This window comes from Bacillus rossius, chromosome 1, assembly GCF_032445375.1.
Source record: "Bacillus rossius redtenbacheri isolate Brsri chromosome 1, Brsri_v3, whole genome shotgun sequence".
Lineage (NCBI taxonomy): Eukaryota > Metazoa > Arthropoda > Insecta > Phasmatodea > Bacillidae > Bacillus > Bacillus rossius.
The window spans coordinates 86,106,312-86,127,006 of NC_086330.1; the positions used below are offsets into that span (position 1 = coordinate 86,106,312).

Genomic DNA, 20,695 nt, shown 5'->3' on the forward strand with positions numbered 1-20,695 from the left:
TATGGTTAAATGAATGCATTTGTAAGAGAATTTTAGAGGTTTTGTAAAATAGTTTAAAAATTTTAGTGTTTGAGATTTTTTTTTTAAATGCTTGTTGATAGAATTGTTAGTAGAATTCATTGGAAACCTTACAAATAATGTGATACGCACATGTATTTACAGTTATAGCCAGTAACATTTATGGTTTTTTTTTTACATTGATGTTTTTGAATAAATATTACGTTAGGATAAAACAAAGTGTTCTCAAAGAGGTCACTCAGTTTAAACCATGGTTTAAACCAAGTGTTTTTTTTTTTTGAAGAAATTAATTTTTATAAAAAAAAATAGAATATCTTAATTATTTTAAAGAAAGGACTAACGTCAATGTTTCTTGTTATTTACACGAACAAAAAAATTATATACTAATCAATATCTTATCATTTAAATTATATGAATAAGTTGTAGATCATACCCAGCTAAATATTGCTCTAAAAATTAAAAATGTAAAATAGTTTAATTTCTATTCTGTGGGAAATACCCCCCTCTAGTTTTGCTGGATTCTTAGTTCTTCTGGTTCAACGTGAGTGTCAGAAAGCGGGGCTTTTCATTTGAACACGATGAGAACAAAAAAATAACTAATGTAAATTTAAAAAAAAAAAAACGTGGTTTAAACAAAAAAAAGTTTTTTTTTTTTTTTTTTTTTAATTTTTTATAATTAATTCCAACCAGGGGGTTCTCCCCCGGGAAAATTTGTATTTCAAGGTGGAAAATGGTGCTATTTGAGCAGTTTTATTATCTAAAAAGTGATTACACAGCACTTTCTTTGCCCCCGTTTGACCCCACTTCAAGGTTTCAGACGGAAGGGGGGGGGGGGGGAAATACCCTTGTCCCCCCCCCTTCACCCCCTGTTGTTGCGCCCCTGATTCCAACCCAGCTTGATGGTGGTGGGAGCGACGTGGTGAAGGGGGAAGGGGGGACGATGTGCCGTGTTGCGGTGGTGCCCACAGCCGTGCGGGTGTTCGCCGCCCCGCAGCCGGCCGTGCGCCTGGCGCTGGCCGTGCGCGCGCTCCTGCGCAGCACAGTCGACGCCGTCGCCGACCTCTGCCTGGACCGCAAGCTGCGCCGGCTGCTGGCGGCGCCGCGCTTGGCCCGCCTCGTGCACCTGCTGCGAGGTGCGTCGCCGTCCCGGTGTCTCCGGAGTCGGTCGGAGCGCGATAACTGTACATCCGGTCACAAAGTGGAAACAAAATGCAGTCAAACCTCTATCTATCGTTTTTTCAGGGGACCGACAAAACAAATTCAGTAGATGCGGACATTCAATAGATGTGGACTTCACTCTTAGATTGTGAAAAAATATTTCAACCTCAATATTAGTGTCAGAAATATATCAGTTAATTGTCATTAAAGTTTAATCAATTGAAAAAAAAAATGGAAGCATATTACTTAATTCAATTCACACTTAAAAAAAACCTAGCCTATGCACTATAGACCTACAATTCAATTTCATGCGAGTTCGAAGATAGAGGTTTGACTGTACTTACATTACGTATGTGCGATAGATGTTATACTTAAATCGGCGTAAAAAAAAGGCTAACTTTAATTTTGCATAATAAATGGTAATAAAATAATAAAAAGACAATAACTTTACATTCCATTCAGTTAGGAAGTGGAAACAAAACACTTAAATTACGTACGTGCGTTAGAAGTTTTATTTTACCTGGGTCTGGAGTTAAAGAGTCGTATAACTTTACATTCAGTTGCAAAGTGGAAACAAAATACATTACGTTCGTGTGTTAGAAGTTATACTAAATCGGCGTAAACTGAAACTAATTTTAATTTTGCATGCAGATAATCAATAGTAATAAAATAATAAAAGGACTGTAGTGATAGCATAAACATGGTTGGTGAAGTATAAACTTAATATTGATATGATTATAAATTTAATTATTTCTTTTTTTTAAAGTCTAGATAAGTTTTTAATTAATAATGAAAATAAAATAAAAATATTCTGAATGTTTGTTCTAATTTATTAATTGAGCAATGTAATAATTTATGCTTTACAATGCAGATAAATTATACATACGGGAACATAACCCCACTTATATAAATACATTTGAAGAAGTCTATAAACACAATTTCTATCACTATTATTAACAATAAATAATTGTTATTAATTATTTAGAGCGGTATTCAATATCAGTCACTAAACTAAAAGGTTTAAAAGCACTTATATAATTTTTATTACAACTTGTTTTAAGTACCTTCGAACTGTATATACGTACATATTATTTTTTGAAGTGAAACTTCTTTGCTGACAGGGGCTACAATTTTCGGGCGTTACGAAATTTTCGATCGCACGAGGGGAATAGCTAGGTGCGTGGTGGGGGAACTGGTAGAGGAAAGTGAGTCAGCGGCGACGCCACTCCAGCGCATGAACGGGAAGAAAGCATGAAGCTGAAGCGATGCCGGGCACAGTGTCCACAGTTAGTAATTTCCCACTAGATCTAGTACTTTAGTGGTCTAGTACATTTACACTCAGATCTAGTACTTTTTTTTTCTTTAATATGATATTACCAGTAACTCCAATATGTTTTATTATTAAGCGTGATTATTTTTAAAAACTCTGGAATGTATGTGTGTGTGTGTGGTGTGATATTTAAGCTTGAGCGTCGTAATGTCATAATAACTTCTAAATTGTTAAAACCATAACAAATTATAATTTGGTACTTTTTTTTTTCCTTCAAATCTAACACTTTTTTCTCGCCTAAATTGTACGGGAAGACAGCAAGTGGGTAGGAAGAGGGGTGTAAGGTACGCAGCATTGCGTGCTATATGGTAGTTGTAACGGCCGGAAGACAGAGAGGTAGAAATGATGCAGCAGTGATGCAATGGAATTCTTGTAGCGCTTGCTTGTGTTTGTTTACTCCTCAAGGATTTTTTTTTCTTTTCAGATCAAACCCACATATGTAGTTACTATTTTTCAATTATCATCTAATGTTCAAAAAAAATAATATTTCAAAGCAGTCATGAGGACTGCTGACAGTTCTTAATTTTTAGGTTATATTGCTACAAAGACTGAAGTGTTTTCTTCGTTATTCAAACTATATATCCATGTGAGAATATTAATATATTTTATACTTACTTTTTACTGCACAGTAATCGTATACTTAAGATTTAAAAGCGCAATAAGTTATACTAATAGTAACAGATATAGTGTTCGTTAACATGTCATGTGACCATGAAGATGACGACTTACATGAATTTACTCCCTATCATAACCTAAACATATTTCGTAAATGCATCGGCCGGGTATTACACATTCTCTCCTGATATCTTTGCTTAAGACCGCAATCAATGTAAAACAAATAATTGTTAAAATAATTTTTATTACGTACCAATAATATTTATTAAATTAATGACAATTATTACGTATTAACTGAATATACTAAACACAGCGACACAACAGCGAAGAGCAGCTGACTGTATCTTTCTCGCTTGGGTACACTCTGCGGTCCCGAGTTCACCCGATCGAGCCTTTCCCCTCAGAGCGTGACGGATCAGCCTAGATTACTACCTACGAGAAACTGTGTGTACGGTGCGCCAAAAGAAGTTTTCACTTCAAAAAATACTAATAATTGATCTCTGTCCATACCCAACAAGCAAGGAGTTCCACTTGTGTAGTGCGTGGACTCCACGCACTGCGAGTGAGGCTGAGGCGGCGCCGGGCGCGCAGGGGCGGTGTTCCAGGCGCGGGGCGCGCCCCCCTCCCCGGCCGACCTGGAGGCGCGCGCCGGCCGCGCCCTGGAGCAGCTGGAGGCGCTGCTGCCCGCCTGGCTGGCGCGCTGGGCGGGGCCCGGCTACCGCGCGGGGCTGCTGACGCTCTTCGCGGCCGTGCAGAGCCCGCAGCTCAACAAGCAGGTGCGCTCCCGACTCTGACTGGCCCTCCCCCGTCCATCAGGTCCGGGCGTCCTCAGCGTCCGTCTATGTTGGTTAACAATCACTTGCTACACCGCCACGAGCCAGGGTTCCTACGCCTCCTTAACATCCTTAAAATAAACTCCTTAATTCGTCTTTAATTGAATAAGAGCTCTTAAAAGTCCTTAAATTCCACTGAGAATCTTAAAAAAAACACCTTAATACTGGTAGATTACAAGTAATGGAGTAAATGGAGTATTTAATATTCTTTTGTTTCCGACCCACCCCACGTCAGGTCCTCACACCGCCACGAGCCAGGGTTCCTACGCCTCTGTAAGACCCCCTGCCCACCCGGGCACACACCCGGTGCGCACAGCTTCAGGAATAATATTGTGATTTCAAAACTGCTCAAGATATCCGAGTAGGGGTCTGCTTATGAAAAGCATTTAAGAGTTCGCTGAGGGCCGAAAAGTACATTTTATTTCGGAATAAGATTTTAAACTGTAGTTTTAGACGAGTTAAAATGGCTAAAACGCATATTTTCAGAGTAATTTTTAGGCGTAAAATAACTAGTACAAATTCTTGAAAGAACTTAAGGGACTTGCATTACAATGAATCATTTCTCCGCCATATAATGTAACGGTCGCCGCTCATACGCACGACGAGAAGACCGCGCCAGTCCAGAGGAGACACTGCGCTAGAAGCACCAGCCTGCGTCGCGCTTATCATCCCGCCTCACTAACATACATACACCCCTTAACGAAGCGGGCCCCTTAATAGCCCTAGAAAGTCCTTAATTTTTCTTTAGTTGAATAAGAGTCCTTAAAAGTCCTTTAATTCCACTGAGAATCCTTAAAAACACCTTAATAAAGACTGGTAGTTTGCAAGTAACGGAATAAATATTGGTACTTTAATATTCTTTTCTTTCCGACTTGGCAGTAAACTGCTCTTTTTGTATGCGCATTACCTGAAATGGGTGATTATATTGTGTTTATAGAACATGCTTTACAAAAAATTTCTCATATTTTTTCTTACCTTTAAACTAAAAAAGGTGTATTTCACTGTCTTACAATGAACGTAAGGTAAATGTAGTTAAAAATCAAATTGAATGTAACTGCTATAAATTTCAGATCAACACTATACATGGGTTTAATGTGTGTTCTAGAGATAATTACGGACAGTAGGGGCTTGGATGTAAGAATTTAACTAACGAACAAAGTTATTTTTTGTTCATGAAAATGTTTTAACAATTTTCTGGAGGTATTTTGTATATTACAAATGGTTTTTTACCCCTTGACAGTGGTAAAACCGATTAACTAAAGGGGGCATTAAAACAGCATTAATTTTTTGATTGCCCGCGAGGGTACGAACCATGGGATACGTCTACGCGTGCAAACACATCTATCTTAATGTGAAATTACAAATCGTTAACGTTCTCTGTGATCGATAATGGATGCATTACATTTCAGGTGATTTAATTATGTATTATCTGTAATTATAAAATGAATAATTTTCACAGGCTTTCACGGCTATTATCTGAAGTAACTTGGCTTCTGGGTTGTAGCCGTGTTCTTGGCGAATAATTCACCGACGTTTTGGTCGTACTGAGGTACTCAGTAGGTAATTGCTCCCTGATGATGGCGACTGCAATGTCGACCGAAACGTCGGTGAATTTATCGCCAAGGACACGGCTACAACCCAGAAGCCAAGCTACTTCAATTATAAAATTGCTTTTCAACTTCACAGCTTCAGAAATCAAGTTTTTTTTTTTATTCATCATGATTGTGAACTTTTCAGGTCTCGGCTGATGCGTTAAATCGCAATGAACCAGGGGGTGAGGCGCAGTTGGTTTCTTTTCCGCATTGGGAGGACGTGGCTAGCGTTGGTGTCTTTTGCCTTGCCCGCAGTTGGTACACTCGCTGCTGGACCTGGTCGTGGAAGAGCTGTACCCGGACCTGGCCGCGGGAGAGATCTCCCCGCAGCCGGGCGGCAAGTAGCCGCCCCCCTTACGGCGTTCTCCCGTCTGCTGGCCGCGTGTCTCGACCCTTCTGCTTTCTGCAGCCGTTTCAGAGTACACATGTATTAGGTTTACAAATTGTATGTGATAATGTAGCTGCAATGTATGTATGCCGTTATTTATATCTGTTTTTCGTAATGTAGCTGCTGTGGCAGTCTTTGTGACCAGGCACGAAGTGTGCAGGGTCCTCTTCCTGAAATTACAGAAAACACTGCACGGAAGACGATCACGTAATCGAAGGAATGGAAATTCATAAAAGTATTTAGTGCAAAACTCATGACTCAGAAGAGTAAATTGAGGAAAATTGTAGAATTTAGGCATGTCATGTACTACTTCTTAATGGAAACACTATAACAGCAAAGGTTTGGAACTACATAGCTTCCTTTTTGAAGAATGCCACACAAATAATTTTTGGAACTACAGTAGAATCCCGCCGATGCGACCCCCCTCTGATGCGTCCATTCCGTTTATACGACCGTTTTTTGAACAACCGTGAAAAATATGAGCAGATAAATTCGAAAATTTGAGTAAAATCTGCTGAAAAACAAGTCTGTTACACTTTGTTGGGCGCTGTGTGTTCATGTTTATCTTGGCGAGCGCTGTACTGTAAGCAGGCAGGCATACAAAAGACGGCTAAAAATAGATACCACCCCTCTAGACTGTCCACGCTACCCAATACCGGTAAACTGCGCGCATCACCTGATAGCATCTACGCGCGCGTTTATTGCCGTCCCGGTCCCGGTCCCGTTTGACGATTGTGACACGTTTATCAATTTACACGGACTCGTGGATTCGTGAAAATGAGTATAAAGCGAGCCAGTTTGTCGCTAATGAAAAATTATGAGATTATCCAGCAAGTGGATAAGAAAACAATTTCCAAGACGAAGATAGCACAGAAATATGGCATTCCGAAGTCTACTCTCTTCACGATTCTTAAAAAGAGAGAAGAAATTATAAATGCAGTACAGAAGGAAGGCAGCAATTTGCAATTGAAAAATTTGAGGGGCGCGACTTATTAGGTGCTTCAAGTGTGCGTGAGAGATAAGATAAAGAAGGTGAAGAGGGCGAGACCTGCCAGCCAATATATTTGTGGGAGGGGGAGACAGAGATAAAAGAGAGCGAGCCCTGCATTAAGCGGAAGTGCAAGTTCAAGGTCGACATTTACCGTCACACTCTTGCTAGCTAACGATGCTGCTGGTCGCCAGCCTCGCACACACACGCGCACGCACATACGCATGCGCGCGCCGCCGCCGCCGCCAGACAGTGGCGACTGGCGAGTAGATGCGTGCGCAGCCAGCAGTTCCGCTCTCCTTCCCCTCATATACCCGTTCACACGTGTTTTTTTCTTTTTTTTTTTATGCTGTGAAGGGACGTGGAAAAGATAATTGCTTGAGCTGTCAAAATAAACATCGCTGACGGCAAGGACGGGAGCGCATCCTGTCGGTCTGTCACTGTGATTATCTACTCCAAAAACATGTCACAGCATTTCAGAATAGCATTGTTCTTATATCTTTCGTTTATAGCCAAATGTTTTCTACCTGATCCACACAAGTTCCTTCGCCACGTTTTGAACGAAAATAACAACCAGCCGGCTAGCATAGCCGAACTCGCATGACGCAAATTCACTTTATAATTAGGGTGAGGGGGGGGGGGGGGGGGGGGGGGGGGGGGTAAAATTGGCCCGAATTCTCTATTGCGAACATTCCGTTTATAAGTCCGTTTTTCCGGAAACCGTTAGGGGTCGCATCAGCGGGATTATACTGTATGTGAGTTCCTTTTGAATTTCAACTATTTATGTCAATATATTGGCCAATCTGAAAGGGGGAAAAAAATCTTTTTTTTCTCGTTACGGTTAAATACTGCCTCGAATAGTATGCTTCCTTATTGTTGCAAGATGTTACCGCTGTTGTTGACTCTTGTGTTGTTGACTCTTGTGTTGTTGACTCTGTGTACCTGTAGCAACCACAAAACTACTGTTTGCAACTATGAATGTTATTAAATTTTTTAAAAAATAGTTTTCATTGTGGATGTTATTAAATATAAAAGAATATTATTTTCATTGTGGACATTTTAAATTGACTGATATTTGTGTCTGTTGTTTCGTCAAGCTACTGCTGCGGCTGGCTCTTGGCCTGGGCGACAGGGAGCGCCTGTGTACTCCGTCAATGCTCCCGAAACAGCCGTGAATAACTGCCACTTTGCAGTTGTTGTATGTTTACAGTTTTGTTTTAAAGACTCTGCAAAAGTTTTTTTTTTTTTTTAATTTCTAAAAACTAAAAGTCTAAATTGGAATTTAATGTTACGGGCCGAAATGGGGACGGTACCATTATCATGGAAACCTTTTCCCCCGTAATTACTGTATTTACCTGCAGAAGGGTCGTGCCTGAGTTATAGGTAGCATCTATAATTTTGGGCTAGTAATGTAACATTTTTCCACCTGTAGGGTCGCACCACATGTCTGTCTCCAATAGAAGACAAACGAAGTATTTTATGATCCGTGTCTCCAGATTATTGATGCGTAAGAAACGCGGGCACCGGTTCTTCGTTTGTGCGGCCCAAGAATACTATTTCTTTATACTCATGCTTCCCCTCTTGCGAAGCATCAGCCCGTTCACGTCACACACCGGTAGCTAGCAGCCCGACAGGCGTTAAACGTAGCGTGAGGGCACAGTGCATATTTCTGTACACCCACTGCTGAGATAGTTTAACCAAACAGTTTATATTTACTCGTAACATATTAAAAAGCAACACAGGATAGTCATTTACTCACATTTTCAACCACACAGTGGAATTTTAATTTATTTTTTTCACTTAAAATGTTAAAATGGAAAAAAAATTTTGCATAAGGGTTGCAGTACGTTATTAATACTTGTAAAACGTGCAGCCCGTACGCGGGTGATTACGGCACACCCCACGTTCCCCTGCCCCTCGCCCAGATGTGCCTCTCGTGTCGCTGAGGACCTGTTACGATCCTGGTGGTTGTCCGGGGGTCAGGCTGAAGCTCGTCCCGAGTAGGCGTCCCCAGTTCCCTGCGCGCTGCGTTGCTGACGCGGCGCTGACTGACAAACAGCCGAGTGCATGTCCCCCCCCCCTCCTCACGGGTTATTGTGTGGTAAATGATTTGAATTTGTTTTGTATCTTTTTATGACAGTCTATTGAACTTGTTTATTGTTGATCTGCTTAACATATGTGTTTGTGTGTGTGTGTGTATATACATACATACATATGTATACATACATATATGTATGTATGTGTATATATATTTATTTATTTATTTATTGTCTGTGCTCAAAATAAATTTTTGTTTACTTCTCCAGGGCCAAACTCTGAGCTCACGTGTATTTATCGACCACAAAGATTTTCCTCATTCCTTTCTCCAAGAAGTGCCAGTTTCGTTTTGTTATCGTTTTAGAAACCAAATTTACATGATTACAGAAAACGTTCAGTATTATTAGATGTTAGCGTGCCACACTTGGGTGCTGTCGTGTAGCAAATGACCGATAGTCATAAACCATAAGGGGTGTTGTGAGTGCTAACTAATGTGTATTTGCTTCGTTAGCACTACAGTTGATAGTGCCCACAGGTAAGAAAGTATTTTTTTCAAATTAGAAATATGTAGGCCTATTTTCACTTTTTTTTTGTTATTTTCTGAAAAGAGATACAATAAAGCAGCTCAAATGACATTTAATTGTTTCTTGGTTAACAAAGGCTGTTAATTATAAAATATTGTTGATTGTTTATATTCTATTTATTATTATTTACGCGACGACATGCTCTACGCGTACTGTAACGTTTTCCACCCCCGACTCACCTTTGTTCGGGCGCCATTGGTTGTTGCACAACTCCCCAACCAAAGGGATTTTCCAGCGGTTCAGTGGTTACCGAAAAATGGCTACACAAGAGTTTGTCGCATCACTTCCACTCAACCAACTCGCAACACGTTGATCCAGTCCTTTTGCAGTCTTGCTTCCTTACTCCACCCCTATGCACCTTAAGGGCCCCACACACGATCAGTCCAGCTCGCAGTTCGGACTGAACAGTCTGAACTGTCAGTTCAGACTGAACTGAAGCCTTCCCCACACACGATCAGTCCAGGCCTTCAGTTCGGACTGTCAGTCCGAACTGACAGTTTGGACTGATGTGAAGGTAACCTACACACGATCAGTCCTGTGGTTGTTATTGTATCGTTTAGACATAGAATATGGAAGAAACTTTGGATATTGCAGTTGTAGTTGCACTTAAAGCTAGAAAAAAAAGAAAAAATAGCAAAACGAAAAGGAAGTGTTGGGTGAAGGATTGGTTATCAAAGCGAGGTCAGTATTCCCATGTAAATATACTGCAAGAGTTGAAATTTCATCCAAAGGACTGGCAAAACTATTTGCGTATGAATGAAGAAATATATCTTGAACTTTTGCATATGGTGTCTCCATTCATTCAAAAGACAAATACGAATATGAGAGATGCCATATTGCCTCATGAACGACTAACTGCTACGTTAAGATTCCTAGCAACAGGCAGATCTCTTGAAGACTTGAAGTTCTCTACTGTAATATCCCCTCAAGCCTTGGGAGGAATTATTGAGGAGACCTGCATTGCTATCTTCAAAGTTCTGAAGAAGGAATATTGCAAGGTAAATTATACATTGACCATGGTAACATCAGAAATCAAACCTCCGCACAGGATCGTGGATAAACTAAACACGTTTAGAAAACCAATGAAAAATGCTAAAGTGCGTGATTACACAGCAGTTGTTTAGAGTGTGTCGACTGTCATCAAACTAATGAGTTGTGGATAGTATTTTACTGAGCAAGTGTACATCTGTTATCTAATAGCAGTCACCATTAATTATAAAACAATTAAATATTTACATGTTGAAAATTTTAGTTTTTGCGAAGGTAACAGCCAAAATGCCGCTTCGCACGCTTGTTTACAGGTGGAACGAGAACTGGCCTCGATCGAAGCATTTTAGACTGCGTAAAACTGCGCGATAGACTTTAATTTATTCATGATCCCGTAATTAGGATTTGATTTCTGATGTGACCACAGCCTTTGTGGCTGTATACCAGTATTTATAATTATTTTTGCACAGTGATTCGTTATGCTAGAGTCCATATAAGGAAGCCAACAACTAACTAACACATTCGTTACCATTGTAAATGCCTTTTTATAATTTATGTGACTTCGTTTTGACCAATTATTTTCAGAAACACTAGGATATGCTATTTTGTTTTATATTTTTACCCAGACTCGACAGCAACATGCACGAAAGCAAATGCACACTCTAGTTCATAATAAAAATTTTAGTGTAGTAATGTACTGTAGATTAGTTATTTAAATACCACTATACTTTCATCCTTGTACAGATTAAAATGTAAGTAAGTAATTAGTCAATGTGTATCTATATTTGTATAGTGTGTTGTAATTAGTTATAAAATAGCTTAAAGAATAAACATGCAAACATTAAATAACTAAACGAGTGTTGCATTATCACATTTATTTGTTTGTTACGCTACAATGACATGGAAACACACTAACAAATATTTCACCAAAACAAAATGTAATAAATGTGATAAAAAACATACTTCAATTCCAATACATCTTCAATTTTTATGAAATGCTCATGATGGAAATGTTTCAGAGCTTTCTTGTGATTCCACAATTTCAATCTGGGGACCTTCAAGAACAAGATCAGGTGGCGTAAACTGCGAGTGAAACATCTGGAAGGTGGTGTTAGGATTCTGCAACGAAACAATTTGGCTGCCTCTGTTCAAATTTCCCATCTGAGCTTCGAAAATGGCATCATTCATTATCTTCTCTGCGAAAATTCTTTGGGAAGGTTGCAGCTCACGAAGTTTCGCAGCAATATGTTTGCCAAAAATATCATGTTGATCCTCACGTTTGGCATTTTCAAGACGTTCCCCCACCAATGTTAGGATCCTGTCGGATTCGTCCTGCTTTTTCGGGCGTTTTAATCGAGGGGTTGGTCTCACTTGCTCGTCACTACTGGCAGATGTGCATTCTGGAGGTGTAATATGTTGTCGCACACCTGAGGCAGTAGGAGTTGATTCGAACGAACATGCATTTTGTGAAGGATCGTCCAAAACTTCATCCTATAAAAACAAAATATATGAAGTATTTTCAATGTATATTTCATTATATAAAACCTAGTTTTCTAAAGAAGGCATACTCTGAAATATATGTACGTGAATTGTGCCTGTTTTATGTTTCCAGTTTCCTTCGTGTGAAGAAGATTGGAAAGATATCGCAAAGGGCTTCCAAAACAGATGGAACTTCCCCCATTGCATTGGGGCAATAGATGGCAAGCATGTTGCCATTGTCCCGCCACCTAGTTCTGGATCATATTTCTATAACTACAAGGGGTTTAACAGCCAAGTTCTTCTGGGGATTGCTGACTCGGATTACAAGTTGATATACTTTGCCTTTGGAACGAATGGCAGAGTTTCTGATGGGGGTGTTCTCTCCTATAGTGACTTTTACGAGAAACTGACAAGTGGGAATTTACATCTGTCAGAGCCTTCCTTAGTAGACAGTTACAATCTACCCTATGTTCTCATAGGAGATGAAGCTTTCCCTCTTAGGGAGGAATTGATGAAACCATTTTCAGCAAAGCAACTCACTCAAGAAAGGAGAGAATGCAACTACAGATTTTCACGGGGGCGAAGAATAATAGAAAATGTTTTTGGCATTATGACTGCAAGGTTTGGTGTTTTCCAGAAGCCTATTCACTTAGGCTTGCATAGGATTAAGGCTGTTGTTTTTGCATGTTGTGCACTGCACAATTATTTACGTACCAAATCATCATCTACCTACACCCCTCCTGAATGTTTTGATACCGAGTCTGAAGAAACTGGCACCATCATCCTTGGATTACAACGAAACCAATGTGAAAAACTTCATGTCAACAAGACTGGAGCTGCGAGTACTGCTGCTACACAAATAAGAAATTTATTTCTTGACTACTTTAATGGTAGTGGTCGAGTCCCATGGCAGGAAAAATTTGCGTCTTGAAATTTCTATGTGCATGGGACTGGCCCAGCAAATAAGGTTATAATATGATTTTTAAATTTGTGATGTATTTTAATAGGGATTTATTGTAATTGTGTGTGCTATGTACTTACATTTTCTGATGACATTATCAATAGTTTATTATTTTCTGATTCATTTCATGAATGATTTGTAAAATATACTAACCAAGGGTTCAAGAGCAAAATTATTGACAGCAGATTGTTTTTTGTAAATAAACTTAATACAGATATATGATATTTATGTGCCACCCACGTAACACCACTGTTGACTAGGATAGCAATAACATGATTGTAGGTAGACTGTTTATGAAATTAAATAGCTATCTCCATCTTGCACTAACAGACTTTGATATAACGTCAAATATTGTAATAGGATAATATGGGAAAGACAAAAGAAATGCGAGACATGTTTTTCAGCGAACCTGGCGGCGTGGACTGAACCTACGCTTTGGAAACGGCGGTAAAAGGCATTGAAGTGTGTTTGGTGTGATAAGATTATGGTTCTATTTGCGAATAAATGAACTCATTATTATGTGAACAGTAATTCAGAATGGTCGGAAATATTTGTGCGGTGTTTGGCTGCAAAAATTACAACGTATATATATTTAAGACACTTACTATAGTTTCATGCAAATATATATAGTATATATATTTATTTCAGAATAATGCACTTTTACAAATAATGTTAAAACATTTTGTATTATTGTTTTTGTTATGTTTTCTATTGATATAGTAAATGATGTTAACAAGACATTTTGTATTTTTACATTGACTATCTTCATATGGATAATTTTAATAATAAATATATGTCTGCTTGGAGAGCGATCAATGCCGAGATAAAAAATATAAAACATAAAAATAAAGATACACCTATATCAGTTCAATGCTTTGCAAATGTTTGTGAAAATGCTAGGCCCCAATGATCATGGTGTTGATTTGGATAATGTTTTACAACTGTTAAGTCACAAACAAAAAAATGGTACATCAATTTTTAAATGTATTGAAATAACAGTAAGTGATGTAAACAATGTTTTCTTTAGTTTAAGTAATTCTCGTTCTGAGGATTATTATGGTTCTAATTAAATTATTAGGCAATTGCATGATGTATGACTAGTTCCTGTCACTTTCTTAATTAATTGGTTGTTTCAGGAAGGAGATTATCCAAGTTGTTTAAAGATATCTTTAAATTCTATAGGATGGAACATGGAATTAATGTTATTATCTTCTTATTTAAATGGATGCAAATTTTCAAAATAAAAGATAAAACATTAGGCATATTGGGCCTTAAAAAGATAGAGTACCACAAGGATTAGTCCTTGGACCATTGTTTTTTTAATCTTCTTTAATGACTTACCTGATTATGTACAAAATGGGAAATGTATTTTATATGTTGTTTACACTACCTTTATAAATAATGATAAATATCCAGATTTTTTTACATCTCACAATTTTACAAGCTTCTGATAAGTTTCATTACTGAGTTAAGATAAATAAGTTAGTGGTTAAACATGATAAAACAATATATTTTTTTCTTTAAAAACTTAACAATTAAATACTGTAAATGTTTTTGTTATTTATCTTGAGAGTAATTTAAATTGGAATTCTTACACAAATGTCCTAACAAACGTCTTTCGAAGGTAACCTATTTACTAAGAAAATTAAAATATTGTACAAATCAACAACTAGTAATTAATTCCTACTACGCTTCATTTCATACTCATCTCCTTTATGGAATTAGAGTATGGAGTAATTCAGCTGGAGTGTATGGCTTTTTCTATGGCAGTAAAAAGTAATCAAAAGTATGGTAGGAATTTCTGACTGAATGATGTAGAGAGCATTTCATAAATCTTAAGATACTCATGTCGTTACCTTGTATTTTTATTTTACATTGTTTATTGTTTATTAAAAGTAATTTAGTGAAATCTACCTACTGTGTGGCCAACTGTAAATAATTATTGTTGCGTTCTCATGGGGTTCTTGGCGCCTACCCTCGTTGCAGTAAATACCAGGACCGCTACTGCTGGATGATCTGCCCAGACTGATAGTCCAGCTAGCACGTCACTGCCCTGGGTTACTGTATGGAGAGTAATTATAAAAAGTAAATTTAGTGGTGTTACGTGAATAGTGGAAATTTGCTTATAAATGAAATAATAATTGAAAAACATATGATTTTAATGGTTCTTAAATATTGGTGTGAAGTTACGTTTAAAATGAGATTAATTGAGAAACAACCAAGGTGTCAAATCTAGGTGTCGGAAATTAGATGCAAGTGACGTCACTAGAACACGTCGAATATACTGCCGGGTCTAGCTATCCGTAGTCGGAGGCTTGAGGCTCTCTTCACAGGACCTCCAGGTGGTCTGCTGCTACACTGGAACTCTGGATGCTGTAATGCTGTAATTAGCGAACTACAGGGGTGCTGAGGTCGCCGGGTATCAGCTGAAGACTCGACATCCCTCTCGTCCTGGAAAGTCTGGTCTAATTCTGGATTGGTCTCACCAATCTTCGTGGTCGAATCTCAGCTGGCGCTGCCCTCAGATGTCTGGAACCACTACGAGACGAAAACGGGACCGACGCGGAAGTTGGCACTCGAAGTCGCCGATACTCCCTATCTAGGATTTATTTAATCCAGATACAATTCTCTCAACTCGTAGAGAGGAGAATGCTAAGCAGGACACGATCGCGGATGACGCGAAATCTTCTATTTCTCGGGCGGCAACCAAGGCTTTGATTTGCCCCAGCCCGAGAAACGTCTTCTTTCCGCAAGATGGCGATGTCGTCTCTCTTCTTCCTCCTAATATCTATTTACTGGCCTCCCTAGCAACCAAGGAGCTATCGATATCAGCAAACAGAATAAGCTGCATAGTGAAATAAAAACGTAGATGTTGGAGTGTAAAAGAATCGAACTAAGACCAAATTAATAAAGTTTCCAAGGAATAATTCTTAGAAGACCCTGAAGTTGAAAGTGTATCGTCTATGGTAATAAGATGTGTCATATTTGTTATGCCTTGGTTGTCCTCTTTACAATCAAAACAATTAAATACATAATATTCCCTCATGGAATATACAATTAATATTACAATCATAATAAATAATAATAATATATAACTGTAAACAGTTGTACTGGTTACATTAGCGACATAGCTTAAGAAAAAGTGTGCATGATCACAATACTAGAAATAAGAGATTTAATTTATGTTAATTGCAGACTATTATCCAAGACTCAGATGAATTTAAATAACATAGGTGTAAAATTGTTGTAACAGGTTACAGTTAAGTATCTTTTAATAATTTAAGATGATCTTTGGTACAGTGGTTTAAAACTTATGCATTGTATTCATTGGAAGAATGTAACAATTTAAATTTTAGTGACCTTATGTTTTTCTAAGTTATAACAATGTAATATTTTATTTGTATATATAAATGTTTCATGTACTTATATTGTAATGTGTTGACAATTTATATTATACTTAATGAGTTTAATGACATTAAAGTTTATGTTTATGTTGCAACCTTAAGATGAAGTATCCAATTCATATAGTGGTTGAATGAATGAAGCTAGAAATGTGTCGAATTACATAAAATTGAAGCCAGCCAAGAAGAATGCTAATACATACATCTGAAATGTGTTGATTCTTTATAACATTGTGAAGAAAAATTTTTAATTTTGTGTCACACCTGCCGGTAAAATTGTTTGGTTGCTGTAGGTACGTCGAATTTTAAGTTACAGCTAAAAAAAAAATAATTGTAAGAATTAAATTTTTAAACTATCAAGTGTATTCTGTAATATTTATAGAAGCAGATATTACAAATATTATGAATAATGCACTTAAAGGATTATGTTATGTAGTTACTTCTGCATTTTGAAAGTATGTAATTATGAAAATAAGGTTTGGTATAATTCTGTTATATTGAAATGTGTTTCATTAAAGTACAACCAGCACTGTATTTCAATTTTTGATATTCAATTTGATGTCCTGTGTATTCATCCTGTAAAACCAATCTTAAAAAATATCTGATAACAAGAGATTATGCCCTAATATATCTTGATGACTAGTAATCCACAATTGAAAAAAAAAAAATTATAGCACAAATAAATATATAAAATTTGTGTGTGGAGGTTGTATTTTTATTTCTACAATCCCAACTTGCATGCTATTAGTGTTCCTATGGATATGAAGTTCTACATAAATGCTGACTAACCTCGCCCTCTTTAACATGCTCAACTAGTTTGAATCAAGTTAATTGTTGCATGATGACACAGTATTTCTCGTATTGAAAATGTTATTTATTATAAAGAAATTAATTTAATTCCATATTGTAACTGGAATGCACATTTCATATATACCAGTGGAAGTAAGTAAATTAAAAAAATTTCAGTACAGCTATTACATATGAGTGTCTGCATAACTAATATTGAAGGAATTCCCAAAATATTAAATGGAAGAAACCTGATATAACATGACATACATATTTATATACTAGACAAAGTCTAGTATTTACATGTCCACCAAGAATTTATTTCCTGTATATCAACTTTACTATATTATGTAGTGTGTGTAAATAGAAATACTTCCAACGGAGATGCACTGGTTGAGTGATAACACTCGCTTCCCAAGGTGACTGGGAATTGATTCCCAGCACAGATATTTAACTAATTGGAAACATGGTGGACGTTTGCATTGCCTGGGGGTTTTACCGGGGCACTCCCATTTTATTCACCATTCTTCAGGCTGGTGGGAACAACAGGTCTATCATTTGGGTACTTACACCTTGTCTCTTGCATGGAAACTAATATCGATTTACATTTTCATTTCCTAACATGAAAAGTACTGCCGTAAAATTAATATATGCTTAGAATTAGGTATAAAATTTTGTAATTATTGTAAAGTGAGCCATTTCCCTTGTATACTGGCAAGCTATGCAGAGATCACCTTCAAATTAACTGAACTCAAACTAACCTAACAATATTAAAAACAGCAGTTCCAGAATCACACTGCTTTGATGGAGAATAAACTTATCCGCTACAGCATCCATAGTGAACAAAAATGTGGCATGCCTTAGACTATGGAATTAAGAAGGTTCTTGCTAATATACTACTGGTAGTAATTTATCTATTGCTAGACCATTTTTAATGTTAATAATAACAATGAGTTAACACTTGCAGCTAGGTTTTGTCATAATTACACTTATCCTATACCTTAAGTCTGTTTTGTTAAATAGGGTGTCAACATTTTTTGCCAATGACTATTGATGCTCAAAAGTCACTTCATATTTAACTATAAAATTATGTATACAAAACTATAATAGTTATCAAAACTAATATTCTTTATTAATGTCTAGATCTTTCTTAAACAAACATGCAATGCTACACTTATAACCCCAGCCCAAAAAACATAACCTAACTCGGTGGTGACAACATAAGAACTTTTAATGATTTTAGTTTCTATGCACTTCTATAGCCTCCCGCTGTCTCCTTCTAATAATTCTCCCAATTTCAATATCACACTATCATCAAGTCTTCTAAACCTAATAAATAAATAAATATACGTATGTTTTCGGTTTAATTAAGGATTTTTATTTAAAATGCAGTCACATTTTCAGGTGAGAAGTTAATTTCATACATACAATTTACTTCCGTTACTAAAACTAGTTCTTGTTTCCTTAAAAATAAAACAGCTGGAAAACCAATTAGATACTACCTACTACTTGTTCAGTTATTTTGATAGATTATATTTTGCACATAATTACATATCTATCTTTGACACATACCATTAAATAAAGCCTGAGAACAGTTCTGTATGAATAATAGCCTTTAAATTTGTTTGAATTTCTAGTTTTGGTAAAAACAGCACTTAATTGTGTAAACATGTTGCCTTTAATATGCACGTAAAATTGAATTACGCGGGGCTTTCTTCAGTCCACGCCGCTAGAATGCGCTGCAGTCTGGTGTCTCGCGCTTCGCCAATGCTAATTGGCCTGAGTTTCCCATATTATCCTATTACAATATTTGATAACGTTCATTAAGGACTACATCGCTCGTGAAAAGTACAGGGCTTTCATTGATTATTTTGCAAACCTACACTAGGAAAATGTAAAATGATACTTCCGGACATGGGCGTAGATCCCGAGGCCCCCCCCCCTCCCTCCCTCATCAAGGAATCAAATAAACCCTCTCTGAGGGGGCTCGCTTGCACTTGCAAAATGGTAACTGTGAAATGGGAATGATAAAAGTTAATCCCGTGGAGCCCCCTGGGATTCATACAGATTTTCGCCCATGATTCCGCAACCATAATTTACAAACTATGCTGTAAAAGTAAATTACAAAATACACAAGTTTGCTTACCTCACAGTCACTGTCGTTTAAGTTTGAGGATGCGTCCAATGGCAGGTCAAGTTCCATATGTATATGACCAACACCAACAAAATACATACTGTAGGATTCCATGATGGTTTTACACTAAAAACCTCTAATTAAAAACATCAACCCAAGATAATAGACACACTTTTTTTAATTAAAAAAATCAGAAATTATAAAAATAACTTAAATATGTAAAAAAAAAAGTTCAAAAAATTGTTTAACCGGAAAATAATTTTGTTTTAAATAAACGAACTTGAAAAATATACTAAATATTAACCTCACAAAAACAATAAGTATTTATTATTTCATAGGGATAAAAAAGAGGATTTTCCGAAATTAAAAAATAATTCCAGCGTTAACTAATTGTTTTATTTACAATAAGTACAATCCATAATTTTTTAGCTAGGCCGTAAGATCTTATGTATATACTTTAACCAACAAAAAAGTGCGCCGAATGACTGAAATAGCTGACGCAAAAAATGCTTGAATTGAATAATTTTATCTTCATTCTCAATCAAGAAAAAAAATGTTTTACAATAAGCATTTAAAAGTGAAGTTCTACTCAGCAATAAACAAGAAAAATTTAAGTTTTAAAAATAAGTACATACTTAAAAAAAACACTTATTGAACATGGTCCATTGCAGCGAGATTTTTATTAAAAATTTTAATTCATAGGGATCAAACTAAGGATTGTCCGAACATAACACATTATTCCAATGAAAGCTAAAGGTATCCTTTACAATTTGTACCATCCACAATTTTAAGCTGGGCCGTGAGATCTTCTGTATATACTTTTACCAACAAAAAAGTGCGCCGAATGACTGAAGTAGACTGCGCGAAATGTGCTCGAATTAAAGATTTTTTTCCTTCATTCTCAATCTAAAAAAAAAAAAATATTTCAACTAAGCATACGAAAGTGAAGGTTCTACTCAGCAATAAACCAGAAAATATTTAAGTTTGAAAAATAAGTACTTAAAAAAACTCTAGCTAAACATCGACCATTGCATTCCAAATTTTTATGATAAATTTTAATTCATAGGGATCAAACTAAGGATTGTCCGAACATAGCACATTATTCCAATGTTAGCTAAATGTATCCTTTACAATTTGTACCATCCACAGTTTTAAGCTGGGCCGTGAGATATTCTGTATATACTTTTACCAACAAAAAAGTGTGCCGAATGACTGAAGTAGCCTGCGCGAAAGGGTTTTTGAATAAAATATTTTTTTCTTCATTCTCAACCGAGAAAGAAATGTTTTACAATACGTATAAAAATTTAAAAGTTCTACACAACAATAAACAAGATAATATTTTAGTTTTAAAAATAAGTACTTAAAAAAAACACTTATTGAACATGGACCATTGCAGCGAGTTTT

At 36.9% G+C, this 20,695-nt stretch overlaps 1 protein-coding gene and 2 long non-coding RNA genes across 3 annotated transcripts in view; 1 reads left to right on the forward strand and 2 right to left on the reverse strand.

The window, feature by feature from the left end:
- The window catches only part of LOC134539124 (sorting nexin-14-like), a 38,769-nt gene extending 29,528 nt beyond the window's left edge, over positions 1 to 9,241 (forward strand). The window contains exons 15-17 of the mRNA XM_063380873.1: positions 987 to 1,151; positions 3,713 to 3,897; positions 5,802 to 9,241. Coding sequence (XP_063236943.1) covers positions 987 to 1,151; positions 3,713 to 3,897; positions 5,802 to 5,891 — 440 coding nt within the window. The 3' untranslated portion in view covers positions 5,892 to 9,241. The remainder of the gene's footprint in view (positions 1 to 986; positions 1,152 to 3,712; positions 3,898 to 5,801) is intronic.
- LOC134539133 (uncharacterized) lies at positions 748 to 19,355 on the reverse strand. The gene is made up of 3 exons (XR_010076267.1): positions 19,304 to 19,355; positions 3,632 to 3,960; positions 748 to 1,197 (listed from the first exon to the last, which is right to left on the reverse strand). It is a non-coding gene; the product is annotated as an uncharacterized LOC134539133 (long non-coding RNA).
- Positions 11,391 to 16,027, reverse strand: LOC134539139 (uncharacterized). Its single transcript, XR_010076268.1, has 2 exons — positions 14,889 to 16,027; positions 11,391 to 12,021 (listed from the first exon to the last, which is right to left on the reverse strand). It is a non-coding gene; the product is annotated as an uncharacterized LOC134539139 (long non-coding RNA).
- Positions 19,356 to 20,695: the final 1,340 nt, after the last annotated feature.